This window comes from Pan troglodytes, chromosome 7 (assembly GCF_028858775.2).
Source record: "Pan troglodytes isolate AG18354 chromosome 7, NHGRI_mPanTro3-v2.0_pri, whole genome shotgun sequence".
Lineage (NCBI taxonomy): Eukaryota > Metazoa > Chordata > Mammalia > Primates > Hominidae > Pan > Pan troglodytes.
Window position 1 is genome coordinate 17014165 of NC_072405.2, and position 16087 is coordinate 17030251.

Consider the following 16087-nt stretch of genomic DNA (forward strand, 5'->3'; position numbering starts at 1 on the left):
CTGCTGCGGAGCCACCTGCGGTGCTGACTGTCCCCTCCTGAACTCTGTGCCTCTCTATGCCTGTCTTCTTTACCAGGGTACAATGTCCTTCTCCAGCTAGGTGGATTGGTTCCCAAAGACTCCGGAATGAGGAACATTTGCAGACAGCAAACTTAAAACCCTACAAGAAGAATAGGGTGGGGGAATTGTGGCTGCAGATGAGCTTAGGAAAGTCCATGGATGTATTTCTTCACATGTGTCACAACAACACGCAGCCCTATACCAAAGACATGGCACATCCCGAAGTCTTCCTCAAAGGTAATCGACAATCAATTCCCAATTTCCATTATTTGCTCCAGAGAGGTGGTTCAGGAATTCCCTCGCCCTCAAGTTTAAATGAGATATTAATGAATTATTTTTGCCTTGTTGCAGACAACATACCTGTTAGGAGGGGTGTGTGTGTGTGTGTGTGTGTGTGTGTGTGTGTGTGATTCTCCATCCAAGTGTTTACTCCCTTTCTCATTTCATGACTTTGGGTTATTGACTCCCGTCCCTCCCCAACCTCTGCCCTCCCCAGTTGGGTGACCTGGGACCAACTCCCCAACCTCCACATCTGTCTCCTTATTAGTGAAATGGAGCTATGACAGAACCCATGATGTAGGGATGCTCTAAGATTTAAATAAAGTAATCCAGGTAAAATGCCTAGTCAATTGTCTGGCACCTAATAAGCATTCAGTCAGTGGTAGCCATTACTTTCTTATTAATAAACTCAAATATCACAACCTACCAAGTGTCTGACTATCCTCAGGGCTTGGCCTCTCCAAGACTTCATCTGTCCCATGCTGGCACTGTCAGAACTACGCCCATGAGGCCGAATCACCCTGACTATTTTGAGGCAAACTTCCTCCCACATTTCCACCATCTGTTGAAGGTATTTCCTCTATTGACCCCCAGGGAGGCCCAAGAGGGCCAAGTCACAGATGGGATGGGGAAGAGAATCTAGAACTGATCCCTCTTAAAGACAGTGCAGACTAGCAGACGGCTGCAAAACCTGGGTGTTGGGGCCCTGGGAACTTCCAGAAGTGGACCATCCATCCCTCCTCCTCCCAGAGTTACACACACATCCCAAGTTGAGACAGCACCTGTGACTGGCCTGGCCGCACACTCACCATTAGGTGGTCAAGACCGGCTCTCTACAGTGGCTGCCTCAGGCCCTGTGGCTCCCAGTAACCAAAGTCCACAGCAGGGGTGGTGCAGTCTGATTGATCCAGGAAGTGAGCAGTGATGGGAACAAGGGGTCCCCCCATCTTTCTACGAGGCCTTGGAGCCGACTGGAGCATGTCACAGAGGGGTGAGCAGAACTTATTTCATCATAGGTTCAAATGCCTGTGACAGATTTCCAGACACTTCTGTTCCTGCCTCTTCTCCCAAACACACACCCATCCGCAGGAACCCTGTACTCACCTCCTCCAGATTCATGTCTACTCGAATAAAAACTTCAATTCAGTGGTTACGTTTGATGTCCCTGTGCCTTTCAACACATTTTTACATAATCTGACTTTAGAGCCTTTTCTTTATAATATGCTTCCTTTCTAAGAGGAGCCGATGCCTTTGGTTAATGGAGGCTATTCAAAAAATACCTATTGAATACCTGCTAAGGCCTGCTGAAAGCCAGACTCTTGGGGTGCAGGGAGGGGTTGCCAATGGGATAGAGGAAGCCAGAGACACATCCTTTCCCTCCAGGAAGCTTAGAGTGGGGGCGGCCTGGGGGAGATGGAAATTCACACAACTAATGCCAGGCTTGGTAAGTACACGGAAAGAAGTGAACACAAATTGCTTCAGGAACAAAAGCCTAATTCCTGTGTTTGCATGGGCCTCTGATTTCAGGTTTGTGAATTCATGAGTTAGGATTTGTTAATATACATCATGGTGCATGAAATAAAGCTCTTGATCTAATAACACTAATACACACCAGATAGAGTGTGAGCTGGATGAGTAATTAGTGAAGCTCTGGGGTGTGACATTAGCCCTGCTTGTGGAGGGAGGCGTAGCACTGCCTATGTGTATATACAGCCATGCCTCCAGTATGGCAGCCACCAGGCACACGTGGCTACTGAACATTTAAAATGTGGCTGGTCCAAACTGAAATTTGCTGTTAAATACACATGAGATATCAAAGACCAGATATCAAAGAATCAGTACAAGAGATTAAAACAGCTCATGAATACATTTTATACTGATTACATGTTTAAACAATAATATCTTATACTGTCATGCACCAATTAACAACGGGGATACATTCTGAGAAATGTGTCGTTAGGCGATTTCATCATTGTACGAGCATCACAGAGTGAGTTACACATGCCTAGATGGTGTCGCCTACTACACACCTACCACACACCTAGATGGTCTAGCCTACTACACACCTAGATGGTCTAGCCTACTACACACTTAGATGGTCTAGCCTACAACACACCTAGATAGTCTAGCCTACTACACTCTTAATGGTGTTGCCTACTACACACCTAGATGGTCTAGCCTACTACACACCTAGATGGTCTAGCCTACTATACACTTAGATAGTGTTGCCTACTACACACCTAAATGGTCTGACCTACTACACACTTAGATGGTCTAGCCTACTACACACCTAGATGGTCTAGCCTGCTACACCCTTAGATGGTCTAGCCTACTACACACCTAGATAGTCTAGCCTACTACACACCTAGATGGTCTAGCCTACTACACACTTAGATGGTCTAGCCTACTACACACCTAAATGGTCTGGCCTACTACACACGTAGATGGCGTTGCCTACCACACACCTAGGCTATACGGCATAGCCTGTTGCTCCTAGGCTACAAACCTGTACAGTACAATACTGTACTGAATACAGTAGGCAGTTGTAACACAGTGGTAAGTATTTGTGAATCTAAACATATTTAAACGTAGAAAAGGTACAATAAAATATGGTATTATCATCTTATGGGACCATCCTCATATATGCAGTCCACCATTGACTGAAATGTTATTATGTGGCATGTGACTATGTATATTGGGTTAAATAAAATATGTTATAGAATTAAAATTAATTTCATCTTCTTTTTACTTTTTTTTTGTTTTATTGTAGCTACTGGAAAATTTAAAACCCCAAATGTGATTCACATTTATGGTCCACCTTATATTCCTATTGGCCAATGCAGATCTAGAGCATTCATATTCGTTTCGCCACCATGCTACAAAGTAGGCATTCACCCCCATTTTACAGTCAAGCTAATTGAGGCTCAGAGAAGTAGTAAATTACTCCAAGTCACATCACATTAGGCTTCAGCAGCTCACTTGAGCTGATGACTATCTTGGGCCAGTGGCTCAAGGCCTTGCAGCAAGATGAAGGCCAAGACAACCACGTCTACTGGCAGTGTGGCCTGGGGCCAGTTATTTGCTCCATTACTTGTGGGTAAGAACAGAAGGAGAGTAGGTACTCCGTGTGTTCAACAAGTGAGGACGGTCATCATTGTATCACACATTTTAAAAATATCCCCTCCACCTGGCGCCTCCTACCTACAAGGCCAACAGTTACAGCCTTTGAGGCTGGGCTAGAAGCCCCTCTCCTCCCCCATTATCAACATCCCACCCCTCCAGAGTGGTGCACTTGTTGCAATCGATGAATCTACATTGACAGATCGTCATCACCCAGAGTCCATAGGTTACATCAGGGTTCATACTTGGTGTTGAACATTCTGTGAATTTTGGCGAATGTATAATGATCTGTACCCACCATTACATTATTATCATACAGAGCAGTTTCACCACCCTAAAAATCCTCTGTGCTTGGCCTGTTCATCCCTGCCTCCCTCCAACCCCAGCAACCACCGAGATTTTTACTCTCTCTATAGTTTTGCCTTTCCAGAATGTCATCTAGTTGGAATCATACACGAAATAGCCTTTTCAGGGTGGCGTCCTTCACTTAGGAATAGGTTCTTCCATGTTTTTTCATAGCTTGGTAGCTCATTTCTTTTTTAGCACTGAATGATATCCCATCGTTTGCATGGATCACAGTTTACCCGTTCACCTGCTGACGGACACCTTGCTTGTTTCCAAGTTTCAGTAAGTATGAATAAAGCTGCTATACGCATCTGTATGCAGATTTTTGTGGACATAATTTTCAATTCCTTTGGGTAAACGCCAAGGAACACTATGCTGGATTGTATAAGAGTATGTTTAGTTTTGTACAAAACCACCAATAGCTGTACTATTTTGAGTTCCCACCAACAATGAATGAGAGGCATGCTACTTTGATGAGCTCATTGCCATGTTATTCTTGTTTGTAGGAGCTCCACCTTTCTGGCCAGACCCCAGCCATCCAATCTCACTGGGGTTCCTACAGGTAGCATTTGGCACTTGGTGGATGTACCTTTGCCGCTTACTAATAATTACAGCTCATGGCAAGCACTTAATATGAGCTGGGAACTGGGCAGAGGTCTTTCCATATCTTGTCCCATTGACCCTCACAGCAACCCTATGGCCCAGGCACTATGACAGTCCACATTTACACACAGGACAACGGGGTCTCAGATGTGCTCAGTGGCTTGTCCAAGGTCACACTGCTGGCAGGTGGCAGCGTGGGATTTGAACTCTCTGCAGGTGGCCCCCTGGACTAGGCTGCTCCCTGGTACCTGTCTCTCCATCTTACTTAGCTATGAGCTCTTTAAGGGCCAGGACAATACCTCATGCGCCTGGAAGTCACCCCCACCCTGTGCCTGGTGCCTCACCTGTTAGGACACCAGTGATGCTGGCTGAGTCCTCAACGACCCTCCCAGTCCTGTGTCGTAGGCTCTGCTCTTTCATGTGAGCTGTCCCCAAGAACCCAGCCCTATCTCTATCATCCCTCCCAGGCCCCTTCACTCTCATAGCCGCAATTTTCCTTCTGGGCTGTTGACCCCCAAATGCCACACCCAACCTGGTCTTGTGCAAAGATCTCCATTTCCTTTTGTCTCTGAATGCTGTCATCAGTTGTCCCTTTAGGAGACCCTTACAGACCCCTCATATTCGCTGGTAGGGACTGACTGTGTTTCCCCAGATCCATATGTTAAATCTCCAACCCTTAATGTGATGGTATTAGGAAATGGGGTCTTTGGGGGTGATTAGGTTTAGATGAGGTCATGAGGATGTAGCCCCCATGATGGGATTTGTGTCCTTATAAACAGAAGTGCATGAACCAATGAAGGACATGTGAGCATACTACCAGGAAGAGGTGGTGCCCTCCCGTCCTCACCAAGAACTCGGGCATGGTTGGCACACTGGTCCCAAACTTCAGCCTCCAGAACCAAGAGAAATCGGTGTCTGCTGTGTGAGCCACCAGTCTCTGGCTTTCTTCACAGCAGCCCAGTTGACTGACATTTGCCATGACAGAAGATGACCTCATTGTCCCTCCTTGCCAGTCCCCCCATTTCCTCACGTCAGTGCCATTTCCACTTGCCCTTTAGCCAGTCCCCTGGAACCCAGGACACTCTAACTCTCCTCTCTTACTCTAATTTTCAATTCTCAATTTCCCCTTCAAAATCTCTCTTGGGTTCTTACCTTTTTATCCCTGCTCCACGATCTTGGCTGAAGCCATTTTCCATCCATAACAGAAGAACTCTAACAGTCTATGTGGTGTCCATACCTCCAATCTCCCTTCATCCAGTCATCATACACACAAATCTGCAACAGCAATACCACCCAAACCATGTAGATCACTGCACAACCCGCTATGGCTCCCTACTGCTGCTTGGATAAAGTGCACTCTGTTCTAGTATTCCCAGTCTGCAGGAGTCTCACCCCTAGCTGCAGCTGTCCCAGCTCACTCTGCACAGATCCCTGCTTTGGCTCAGTCCACCCCCTCTCTGTTGCCTGCCCGAGTTGGGCTCATTTCCACCTCCGCGTGGCTCCACATACAGTCCCCTGGCCTGGACTGCCCTCATCCTCCTTCCCTTTCCATCTGGGTGACAACAGGCCTTCCAGAATGGTCCCAAGGCCAGCCACAGAATCTGTGGATCATTCTAAACTGCACAGATTGAGAATGTACATGCTGCCATTGTTTCTCTGCAGATGCCATCAAACAACAGGCCTCTCTTGGTAGCTGGTGTCTCTTGCTCACCAACAGGATGCCCTCCAGTGAGGAGGTGTCCAGCAATCCTCAGATTGCATACCCTTGATCCTTGATCAGTGTCAAAGTAAAAAGTAAGCCTAGTGACAACCCGCAGCAAAACAGTCTCCCTCTTGAGAAATCTAGCATGTGCCCGAGTGCCAGCCCACCAGCAATGACCCCTGCAAGGGTCCCTTACAACCTCAGGTCCCACAAGTGAGAGGGACATTCCTGGGGGTGGCATGAGGGGAGGGACTCAGTTAATCCCTTGTAGACAGCAGCAGGTTCCCCTAGGACAGCATCCCCCTAATGGGCGGTAGTTCCTCACCTCTGCCAGCCAGCCAGCCAGTCTCTCCTAGGCGTGGAGGGTGGGAATGGTATGAAGTGAAACCTCCCTACTCCAATGCCCTCATCTGAAAGCCCCAAAATGAGGAGGGAAATGCCCTCTCAGGCTGCTCATTGACCACCTATGTCACTACCATTCAATAAATGTGGTATTTGTTACAAGTGTCCTATGAAGTAGGTACTCTTATGACCATTTTAAATATTAGACAACTGAGGCTCTGAGAAGTGGCACAGCTAGTAAAAGGCAGAGTTGGTAGAGTGCACACCTACTGGCTCTCTCCTGGCTCACGGCAAGCCCATTCCAGCTAACTGCTCCCTTCATTCACAGAGGGGAACCATGGTGGTCTTGTTTGAGATGACCCTGTTCACTGGCTGCTACTGATTGAACCAGAGGTGGGCTCCTGATCCAAGCTGGGCCAATCAGAATCTGGTATTGGGAGAGAAAATGCTTAGATAGAGAAAGCGAGAGCAATAGAGAAAGAGAGAGAGTGCGTGCAAGAACGTGAGAGCATGAGGGATATTTTAGACTTCCATCTCCTAATCCACAGTGACCCAACGGCTCAGCTGCACCCTTGCCTTGGGTCTCCTGAGATCTCTCCTTGGGGCTTATGCCAGCCCAGTGGGTTCTCTTCAACTAGAATGAGAGTAAGCAATAAGGTCTGAGGCAGGTCTGAGTAAGGCACTGGAGGTACAAAGACAAGTGTAGCCCACGGGGGTTCCTGGCTGCAGGAATTTGGGGCCCACAGCAGAAAGAACCACTCCAGGAGACAGGCCATGAGAACAGAACAGTAAGGCCGGAGAGTCAGGGACACTCAGCAGGGATCTGCCAGCATCCCAGGACTGTGCTGCTGAGAAGGGGCTGTCCTCTTAGCTGGGCCAGGGAAGGAATGGAGAGCAAATGGGTTTCATGCAGATTTCAGATGAGGCCTGATTGCAGCATTCTAGAAGAAGACATTTGCTAGAAAGCCCAAGTGCCACCACCTCCTCCAAACCTCTCCTAACTCTGGCTAAAATAAACGTCACAGTGAAACTAGGACTTTATTTACATGGCCCTGCCCGTATCTTCATTCCTATACTGGAATGGAAAGTACTGATGCAGAATCCATGTGTGATTTATTTTTGCATCCCAAAGCACCCAGCCCAGTCCCCAGCCTATCCTAAGGAAGTCTGGAAGGATGCCTGTTGAATGAGTGCACAGGGAGATCCCCCCAGCAGGCAGCCTCTGCCTAGCCACAGCTGTTTCCAAGCAGGTGTGCGTGTCCCCATTCAGGGCTTCTGAGACAGGGCTCCCAAGACAGGGCTCCCCAGCGGGGCAGGCAACAGGTTTGCCACAGAGGTCCCTTACTACTCCTGAATTCTAGGGTGCTACTGCCCCTCTGGGAGAATCTTGCCTTTGCTCATCTAGTTTTTCTTCTGCTTCTTTTACAAATTGGCACCAGACGCAGGGCTGAGAGCCAGATTAGGGAAGAAAGCTGTCAAAAATATCTCCCCTCCAGAAAAAGCAAAGGAAAACAACATCTTGGTGGGTTTTTCCAGGGGAAGAAAAAGTGAAATAGTTTCTTTTTGCCTTCTATGTGTTGCCCGAAAATGGCAGTTTTGCAGAGAGAAAACATATTTTCCTGAGCAAAGCTGTTTGTGGTGTGAAAGATAGAGTGTGTGTGCTGAGTACAAAGACACAAATTGGCCCGAGGCTCAGCTACGCATGCTATTTTCACATGAGTTTAGATTAGGGAGGAAGAGGTTGGGGATAAGAAAAAATAAAATCTTTGTTTTGTGAACATGAAAAAAATGTTGGCCTGGATCAAATTCAAACCTGGTGTCTGGCAGAAGGCAGGGCTGTAATAGAGATGTGTTGAAAGAAGGGAGGGAAGTTGAGGGCAAGACTGTTTGCCCTCCCCAGGCTCACCAGAGAAGGTACAGGCTCACTCCAAGAGCAGGATGGCTCAGGAGCTGGGGCCATTGCAGACTGCAGCTAGGGGTCTGCTCCAGGGCATAGTCAAACACCCCTCCAAGCCCTGCCTCCTGCCCTCTCAGGACCTACCTTACAAGGCTCCTGAGAAGACTAAAGGAGGTAATGCCCACAAAGGTGTTGACACTGGCCCTCCCCTCATGAGCACTGAGGAGCAGTAGTGGCTTTGCTGGTGGTGGAGATGGTGATAGTGATTGTGACCATGAAGATAAAAAGATGACAACGATGATGATGGTACCGATGGTGACTGTAGTGGTGATAATGGTGGTGGTTGTGATGATGAAAACGATGATCAGGATGGTAAGGATGATGATGGTAATAATGATGAAGATGATGATGATGGTAATGTGGTGGTGACGATGGTAATGGTGATAATGATGATGATGAAGAGGATGAAGATTATCATGATGGTAATGATGATGATGGTAATGATGATGAAGGGGTTGATGATGATGGTAATGGTGGTGAGGATGATGGTGATGAGCATGGTGGTGCTAAGGATGATTACGATGGTGATGGTGGTGGTGACAGTGGAGATGCTAATGATGATGATGGTGATGATGACGATAGTGATGGTGATGGTGGTGATGATGATGATGACAATAGTGATGATGATGATGATGATGGTGATGATGATGGTGGTAATGATGATGATGGTGATGATGGTGATGATGATGGTCGTAATGATGATGATGGTAATGATGGTGATGATGATGATGGTGGTAATGACTATGGTAATGATGATGATGATGACAATGAAGAAAAACAAAATGAGGAAGATCACGATGACAATGATGATTATGGTGATGGTGATGATACTGTTAATGGCCCCTGCCCCACTCATTATGGGCACTGCCCCATAACCTCTGCTTCCCTTCATTGCTCTACCAGCCCCTTAGAATTAGAAAGGCCTTTCCCCAAAGTCGACCTGAAACAGAGTCGCTCAAAGGGTAGTCTGAGAACCAACTGAATGAGAAAGCCTCTGGGTGTGTGTGAATTATGCAGATACCCAGGTCCACTCATATCTTCAGATTATGACTCCTAGGGGTCCAGAAATACACATTTTAAACAAGCTCCCCAAGTAGTTCTTCCGTATACTAGACATGGAGAGCCACCCATAGAATCCAGCTCTCTCATTTTACAAATGAGGAAACTGAGGCCTGCAGAGAAGCAGGTTGGCCACCCAGGAATGGCAGAGCCAGGACTATAACCACATCCTCAAATTTCAAGAGCAGTCCCTTGTTGCTCTAGCATAGCCTGTTTAGTCAACGTTATGTGTTAAGTGCCAACTGTCTGCAAAGCACAGTCCACGACCAAACTAAATCAGAAAAAAACAAATCACATAAAACGCATGCCTCAAGGAGACATGGCCTGTGTAGGAGATAAAAGAATAATGGGGAATGGTGAGTGCCAGACAAGGGGAAGAGAGAGAAGCTGAGGGAGTTCAACAGGAAAGGCTGCACAGTGTGGGAAATGAGAGGCTGGAGGATCTCAAAGATCCAGGAAGACGGCATGGAGGAGCCAGCACTTCAGCTGCAGCTTTGAAAGATGAGCACAGTTTAGCCAAACAAAATAACAAGAAGGGTGCCACAGGCCGAGAGAGCATCATGAGTAAAGGTACAAGGCAAAATGTCCAGGACATTTATGGGGAAGGGGAAGAAGCTGCATGTATCTAGAGCTCCAGGTGAAATGTACCACATGAAGCACAAGGATGGGGGAGCCAGAGAATATGGGTACCTGATGCTAGGCAGGTAAGATTGGCTTTTACTCTATGGGCAACAGAGAGCCATGGCAGGCTTTCCAGGAAGGGAGTGACATGCACCTTAGACAGGTCAGCCTGACAGCAGCTTAAAACTAGATGGAATGGGAGACAACTTTGTCCCTAAGCTCAGTCCCCTAAAGATACCAGCACATGACTGTCAGGCCCCTGCTGGGACAGATGCCCTTCCCTAGGTCTGCCCATCCTCTTACCTCCCTCCTGCCTCTAATGGGGAAGGGGTGATGGGTTGGAAGCGGGTGTGTGCAACACTTACCATGGCCAGGGCTGCTCTGTGCTCTGTCCCCACCCAGCACACCCATCTCCATCCATACCGTCCAGCCTTGCCTGTTCCCTCACAGTGATGCATAAGCTGGGCTTCTCCTGCGGTGTGATGCTAATGTACTAGCCAAACCCTGAGAGGCCACATATGGTGGGTGAGGGATGTGGGACTGCCGGACTGCCAGCCAGTGCCCTGAAGACTCTGCGTTTCATATGCATACACATTTAGTAGTAGTGTGACCCTGGGCCAGTTACTGATTCTTTCTGAGTTTCGGTTTCCTCATCTGTAAAATGGGGATGATGATACTTACCTTAAAGGGCTGCCATGAGGTCGAAAGACAAACTATGACAAACAGCCAGTCTCGTGCCCAGCCCAGCGTGGGTGCAAGCTATCTGGTGGCTGCTCGGATGATGATGATGACGATGACAACGATGACGTAGCACCCCATTTCCAGCTCACACCATCGGGATCACCGCCAGCATCAGCAGCATCATCAAGCCATCTTCCTGCGTTGTGGCAGCTTGGGCCTCCATTGGCCATGCAGGAGCCAGGAGATCAAATCATGAATGGGGCTCTTTGCACTTCAGGCAAAGTGCAACTCCAGGAAACAGAGAAGATTAAGGCCAAATCTCTGCACCCAAACAGGATCCAAGAAGTGGGGTAATCTGGGACTCATCAGATCTACATAAAGGGAGGAGGAAGCCCCAGGGTGGCCTGGGGAGGAACCCCAGTGGCCTAAGAGCAAGTTCTGCTCTGCAGCTGAACTTCAAGAACCCAGCTGCATCTCGAAGTTCTCGCTGAAGAATTTGGAGACCTGAAATATCCTGTTATGCATGAATAAGCATTTCAAAGATATTGATTACAATAGCTCCTTACATGTGTACAGACAGTGGTGTGTCATTTCTCACACATTTTCAGATCCATCATCCCTGTGAGGAGGCAGGGAGGAGATTAGTGAGTTGACGTGATAGATGGGGAAACTGAGGAGAGGGAGGTAAGTGGTTTCCCTGAAATGCCACAGGTCTGATTTTTTTCCCTGAAAAAGGCAGGTCAGATTCTACCTACGTCTAGGGCTCCTCTTTGTGTATCTGACCAGATGCATGTGAGAAATCTGAGTTGAGTTACCTGTGAAAGTCTTTTTTTTTTTTTTTTTTTTTTTGAGGCAGGATCTTGCTCTGTCACCTAGGCAGGAGTGCAGTGGTGCAGTCACAACTCACTGCAGCCCTGACCTCCTGGGCTCAAGCAATCCTCCTGCCTCAGCCTCTTGAGTAACTGGGACCACAGGCAGCCACCACCATACCAGGCTAATTGTTTTTCTTAGTTTTTGTAGAGATGGGGTCTCAGTGTGTTGCCTAGGTTGGTCTTTAACTCCTGGGCTCAAGTGACCCTCCTGCCTCAGTCTCCCAAAGTGCTAAGATCACAGGCATGAGCCATCACACCCAGCCTGGAAGTTCCTTCTTACCAGGCAGAGAGAGAAGCACTTCCAAGCTTGTAGGATTCTAGGAAAGTTTCTAATCCAATCTCTTCATGTCTCAGATGAGAGGAGGGAGACCTAGAGGAAGCCACTGTGCCCCTATTTAAAGTAAGAATAACCCCAAAGATATCTTCTCTGGTCAAAGAGCTTCCAAACCGTTGAATGTGAATCTTGCTACCAGCAGCATCAGCATCAATGGGAGCTTGTTAGGAATGCACATTCTCAGGCCCCACCCCAGACTTGCTACATCAGCATCTCTGGGTGGGGTCCAGGAATCTGCATTTTAACAAATTAGCCAGGTGGCTGCACAGTAAATTTTGAGAATTTAGCATGCTTAATCTGATACATGCTAAGATCTGAAAAACACTGCTCTCAAGAGTTGGGGGTGAGTGTTCTTTGGAGGGTTCAACAGAAGTTTAAGGCACATTTTCATTATGTTGACGTAACTGTGTTTTTAAAGCACAATTTAAAAACAGCCCTTAAACCCTAAGTTATATACCAAATTTTAACAACTGGGAGGCCACCTTGGGCCACAGACTTAGGTCACACTTTCATGTCTGAACTCCCTGGAAGGTGGCTGCGTGTGTTATTCTGTGAGCACAGGGTGGGGCGTGCCCCATCCTAGGCAGTGCACACTGGCTTGAGCTAGAACCGCTCTGGCGAGCTCTCTCAGTTAGCTCTACCCCTGCTTGAGAAGCCCCCTAGATTGGGTATGAAAGCCAGCTGAAAACGTCGGTGCCTTCTGCAGGTTTTTGTATTTATTATGATCCTACTTATACTTATGACGAGGCGTGGATATCATTTAGTGATGTTACGTGACACAGAAATAACACAACACTTCTCAAATTTCTGCATCTGTTTCACCCAACAATTATAAGTTGAGCTGTTAAAAAAACTTTTTACCATGCACAACCACCACTTATGTGATTACATGAGTTGATCAAGAATTTGAATACTTTTTTCTTTTTTTAAGACAGGGTCTCACTCTCACCCAGGCTGGAGTGTGGTGGTACAATCTCGGCTCACTGCAACCTTCACCTCCCGGGCTCAAGCCATCCTCCTGCCTAGGCCTCCTGAGTCGCTGAGACTACAGGTGCACATCACCACGACTGGCTAATCTTTGTATTTTTGTAGAGACTGGGCTGTGCCATGTTGCCCAGGCTGGTCTCCAATTCCTGGGATCTAGCGATCCACCCACCTCCGGCTCCAAAAGTACTGGGATTACAGGCATGAGCCACTGCACCCAGCCTCAATGCTGTATTTCTCAATACTGTGTTACACGCATGTAAAAATGATTGAATGGGCCGGGCGCAGTGGCTCACGCCTGTAATTCCAGCACTTTGGGAAGCTGAGGCCAGTGGATCACGAGGTCAAGAGATCGAGACCATCCTGGCCAACATGGTGAAACCCTGTCTCTACTAAAAATACAAAAATTGGCTGGGCATGGTGGCGTGCGCCTGTAATCCCAGCTACTTGGGAGGCTAAGGCAGGAGATTCGTTTGAACCCAGAAGACAGAGCTTGCACTGAGCCGAGATCGTGCCACTGAACTACAGCCTGGATGACAGAGCGAGACTTGGTTTCAAAAAAAAAAAAAAAAAATTAGCCGGGTGTGGTGGCACACACCTATACTCCCAGCTACTCGGGAGGCTGAGGCAGGAGAATTGCTTGAACCCAGGAGGCAGAGGTTGTAGTGAGCCAAGATCATGCCACTGCAGTCCAGCCTGGGCAACAGAGTCAGATCTGTCTAAAAAAAAAAAAAAAAAGATTGAGTGCTAAGACTAATGTCTAAGACAAACTATTAACTACCATCCCTGATCCCTGATTTCAAATTTGTGTGTCATCGAAAGGAGCCCGTTTTTCTCATTTGCAAGTTTACTAGCAACAGACATTCTAAGTTTTAACTTATGGGAACCTTTATATGAAAAATGTTACTTGTATCTAACTTGTTTAGTGGGCAGCTTGTGTAGGATTTAATTTGAGAAAGAAGCGTCTCTGCTTTTTAAATGTTAGAAAATTACTAATTTAGGACACCCCTCTCGTTTTACAGTTAAGGAGTCTGAGTCCTTATGACATCATGTGAGTCACTCGAGGTCACACAGGTATTTTAAGTATAATTAAATCAGAGAGCAGGGACACATTGTGTGGAGAGGCACTAATAAATTGTGGGGAAAAGGGAAGAGTACACTTCATGGACTCAGAGAAGTAATTGTAGTCATTGTGTGTGTGTGTGTGTGTGTGTGTGTGTGTGTTTGAGGTAGGGTCTTGCTCTGTCACCTAGGCTGGAGTGTAGTTGTATGATCACACCTCACTGCAGCCTCAAACTACCAGGCTCAGATGATCCTCCTGCCTCAGCCTCCTGAGTAGCTGGGACCACAAGTGCTCACCACCACGCCTGGCTAATTTTTTTATTTTTTATTTTTGTAGAGCCGATGCCTCCCTATGTTGTCCAGGCTGGTCAAGGACTTCTAGGCTCAAGTGATCCTTCCACCTGAGACTCCCAAAGTGCTGGGATTACAGGCATGAGCCACCGCGCCTGGCCGACTTCAGGCATGTAATAAATTTAAGTGATTTAGATTGGCTTAGTTTGGCCAGAGGCAGCTAGGTGGGCTTCTGCGGCTTTAGCTACCTACTTACACTCACTCATTTCCCACTAGGGCTGCTTACCGCCCAACTCAGTTGTCGACGCCACCCCCAGCTGCAGGGAGGGTGGGCACTGAGACCCTGCCACTCAGAGCTTATGGTCCCCAGAGAGTGGCGCAGGCCCAGTGAGAGCCAGGGAGACCTCAGGGGACTTTGACAGGAAGAAGCCTGTAGTGTCATCACACCGCCGAGGACAAGAAGGGAAGCACACGCCGCCCCACTCAGCTGCCCTAGAAATGCAAAGCTAAGGGGAGGCCACCAGCCAATGTACTGAAGTCATAAAATCCATTCCAGATCTCACTCATGGTGTGAAACAGAAAAGAGGGAGAGTGCAGATCCAAAAGGCAGGAGGAAGCAACATCAGAGCGGGGATTGAGGCCCTGGGAAAGCTACAAAGAGTGGCTGGGCAAGGAAGCCCTGGAACAGAAGGCTCTGCAGCCTCGGACGGGCATGCAACAGCCATGGTTAGGCCAAGGCCAGCCTCTCCCTGCTTACTGGACACGCTGTGTGTGCAGGATGAGGGACACGCACTGCCCGTGAGTAACTTCTGTGTGCCTTTTCTCTTCCAAGATGAGGACAGTGGGCCTTGATGGACCCATGGCTGGGGCCACCAAAGAACTTGGAACAGAGACAACACGCGCTGGCCCCAACGTCCAGGGTGAATGGAACAAGACCTTCTGGTGCGAGAGGGGAGAGCCCGGCGGTAACAGTTCCAGCCTGGTGGCCCACGCCCTCCACAAGGACTCCCACCAATTCCCATCTGTACTCGCCCCTTCCCAAGGACGGCAGCTGAGACCGTAGGGCCTTGAATATGCACCTGCAAATGAATAAGTGCACGTCCCGGCCCTACCCGGGCATACAGCCCCCACCTGACAAGCACAGGGAAGCAGCCCGAGCACAGCTCTACGAATGCCGGGGACAGCTGCTCTCCAAAGAGCAAAAGGACATCAGCCCGTTAGCGGAACAAGCTTCCTGTCCATGCCTTAAAAGCATAACTCGTTAACTGCTGAGGTGCTGAATTATTTATGCCACCCGGCTGGGGTTTCCCACCTTCCAGCAATTGCTCACTTTCCTATCCCCATCCCGCCACCCTCTGCCTCCCTCACTGTCGGGAGGTGAGGAAGCAAGAAGGAAACGGAGGCCCAGGCAGTTCCTTGGGAAGGGTGAGACCTTGCAGTAAGGACCCAGGCCAGGGGGACCTTCCACTCCCTTGTCCATAAGGTCCACGATGCCCTACTTTCCACTCCTGCAGGAACAGGACCCTTCCTGCCCAAGGCTCCGGCCCTGCCTCAGTCCCTCAAAACTACCACAGCCTCACGCCTGGAATCCCAGCACTCTGAGAGGCCGAAGCAGGAGGATTGCTTGAGCCCAGGAATTGGAGACCAGCCTGGGCAACATAAGCAGATATCATCTCTGCTAAAAAAAAAAAAAAAAAAAAAAATTAGCCAAACAGGGTGGCACCCACCTGTAGACCCAGCTACTCAGGAGGCTGAAGCAGGAGGATCACTTGAGC

The 16087-nt window shown here is 48.3% G+C and overlaps 2 protein-coding genes and 1 non-coding gene across 4 annotated transcripts in view; all 3 read right to left on the reverse strand.

The window, feature by feature from the left end:
- Nucleotides 1-16087, reverse strand: part of XKR6 (XK related 6) — a 308294-nt gene that overhangs the window by 128248 nt on the left and 163959 nt on the right. The gene's annotated exons all lie outside the window — the stretch shown is intronic.
- Nucleotides 1-16087, reverse strand: part of LOC134810815 (uncharacterized) — a 36963-nt gene that overhangs the window by 963 nt on the left and 19913 nt on the right. For both annotated transcript variants that reach the window (XM_063816873.1, XM_063816872.1), the window contains exon 1: nucleotides 1-16087. This exon is cut by the window's right edge and continues 19913 nt beyond it. In XM_063816873.1, the coding sequence (XP_063672943.1) occupies nucleotides 8713-9300 (588 nt within the window). In that variant the 5' untranslated portion in view covers nucleotides 9301-16087 and the 3' untranslated portion in view covers nucleotides 1-8712.
- On the reverse strand, nucleotides 10863-10958 carry MIR598 (microRNA mir-598). The gene has a single exon (NR_035934.1). It is a non-coding gene; the product is annotated as a microRNA mir-598 (primary transcript).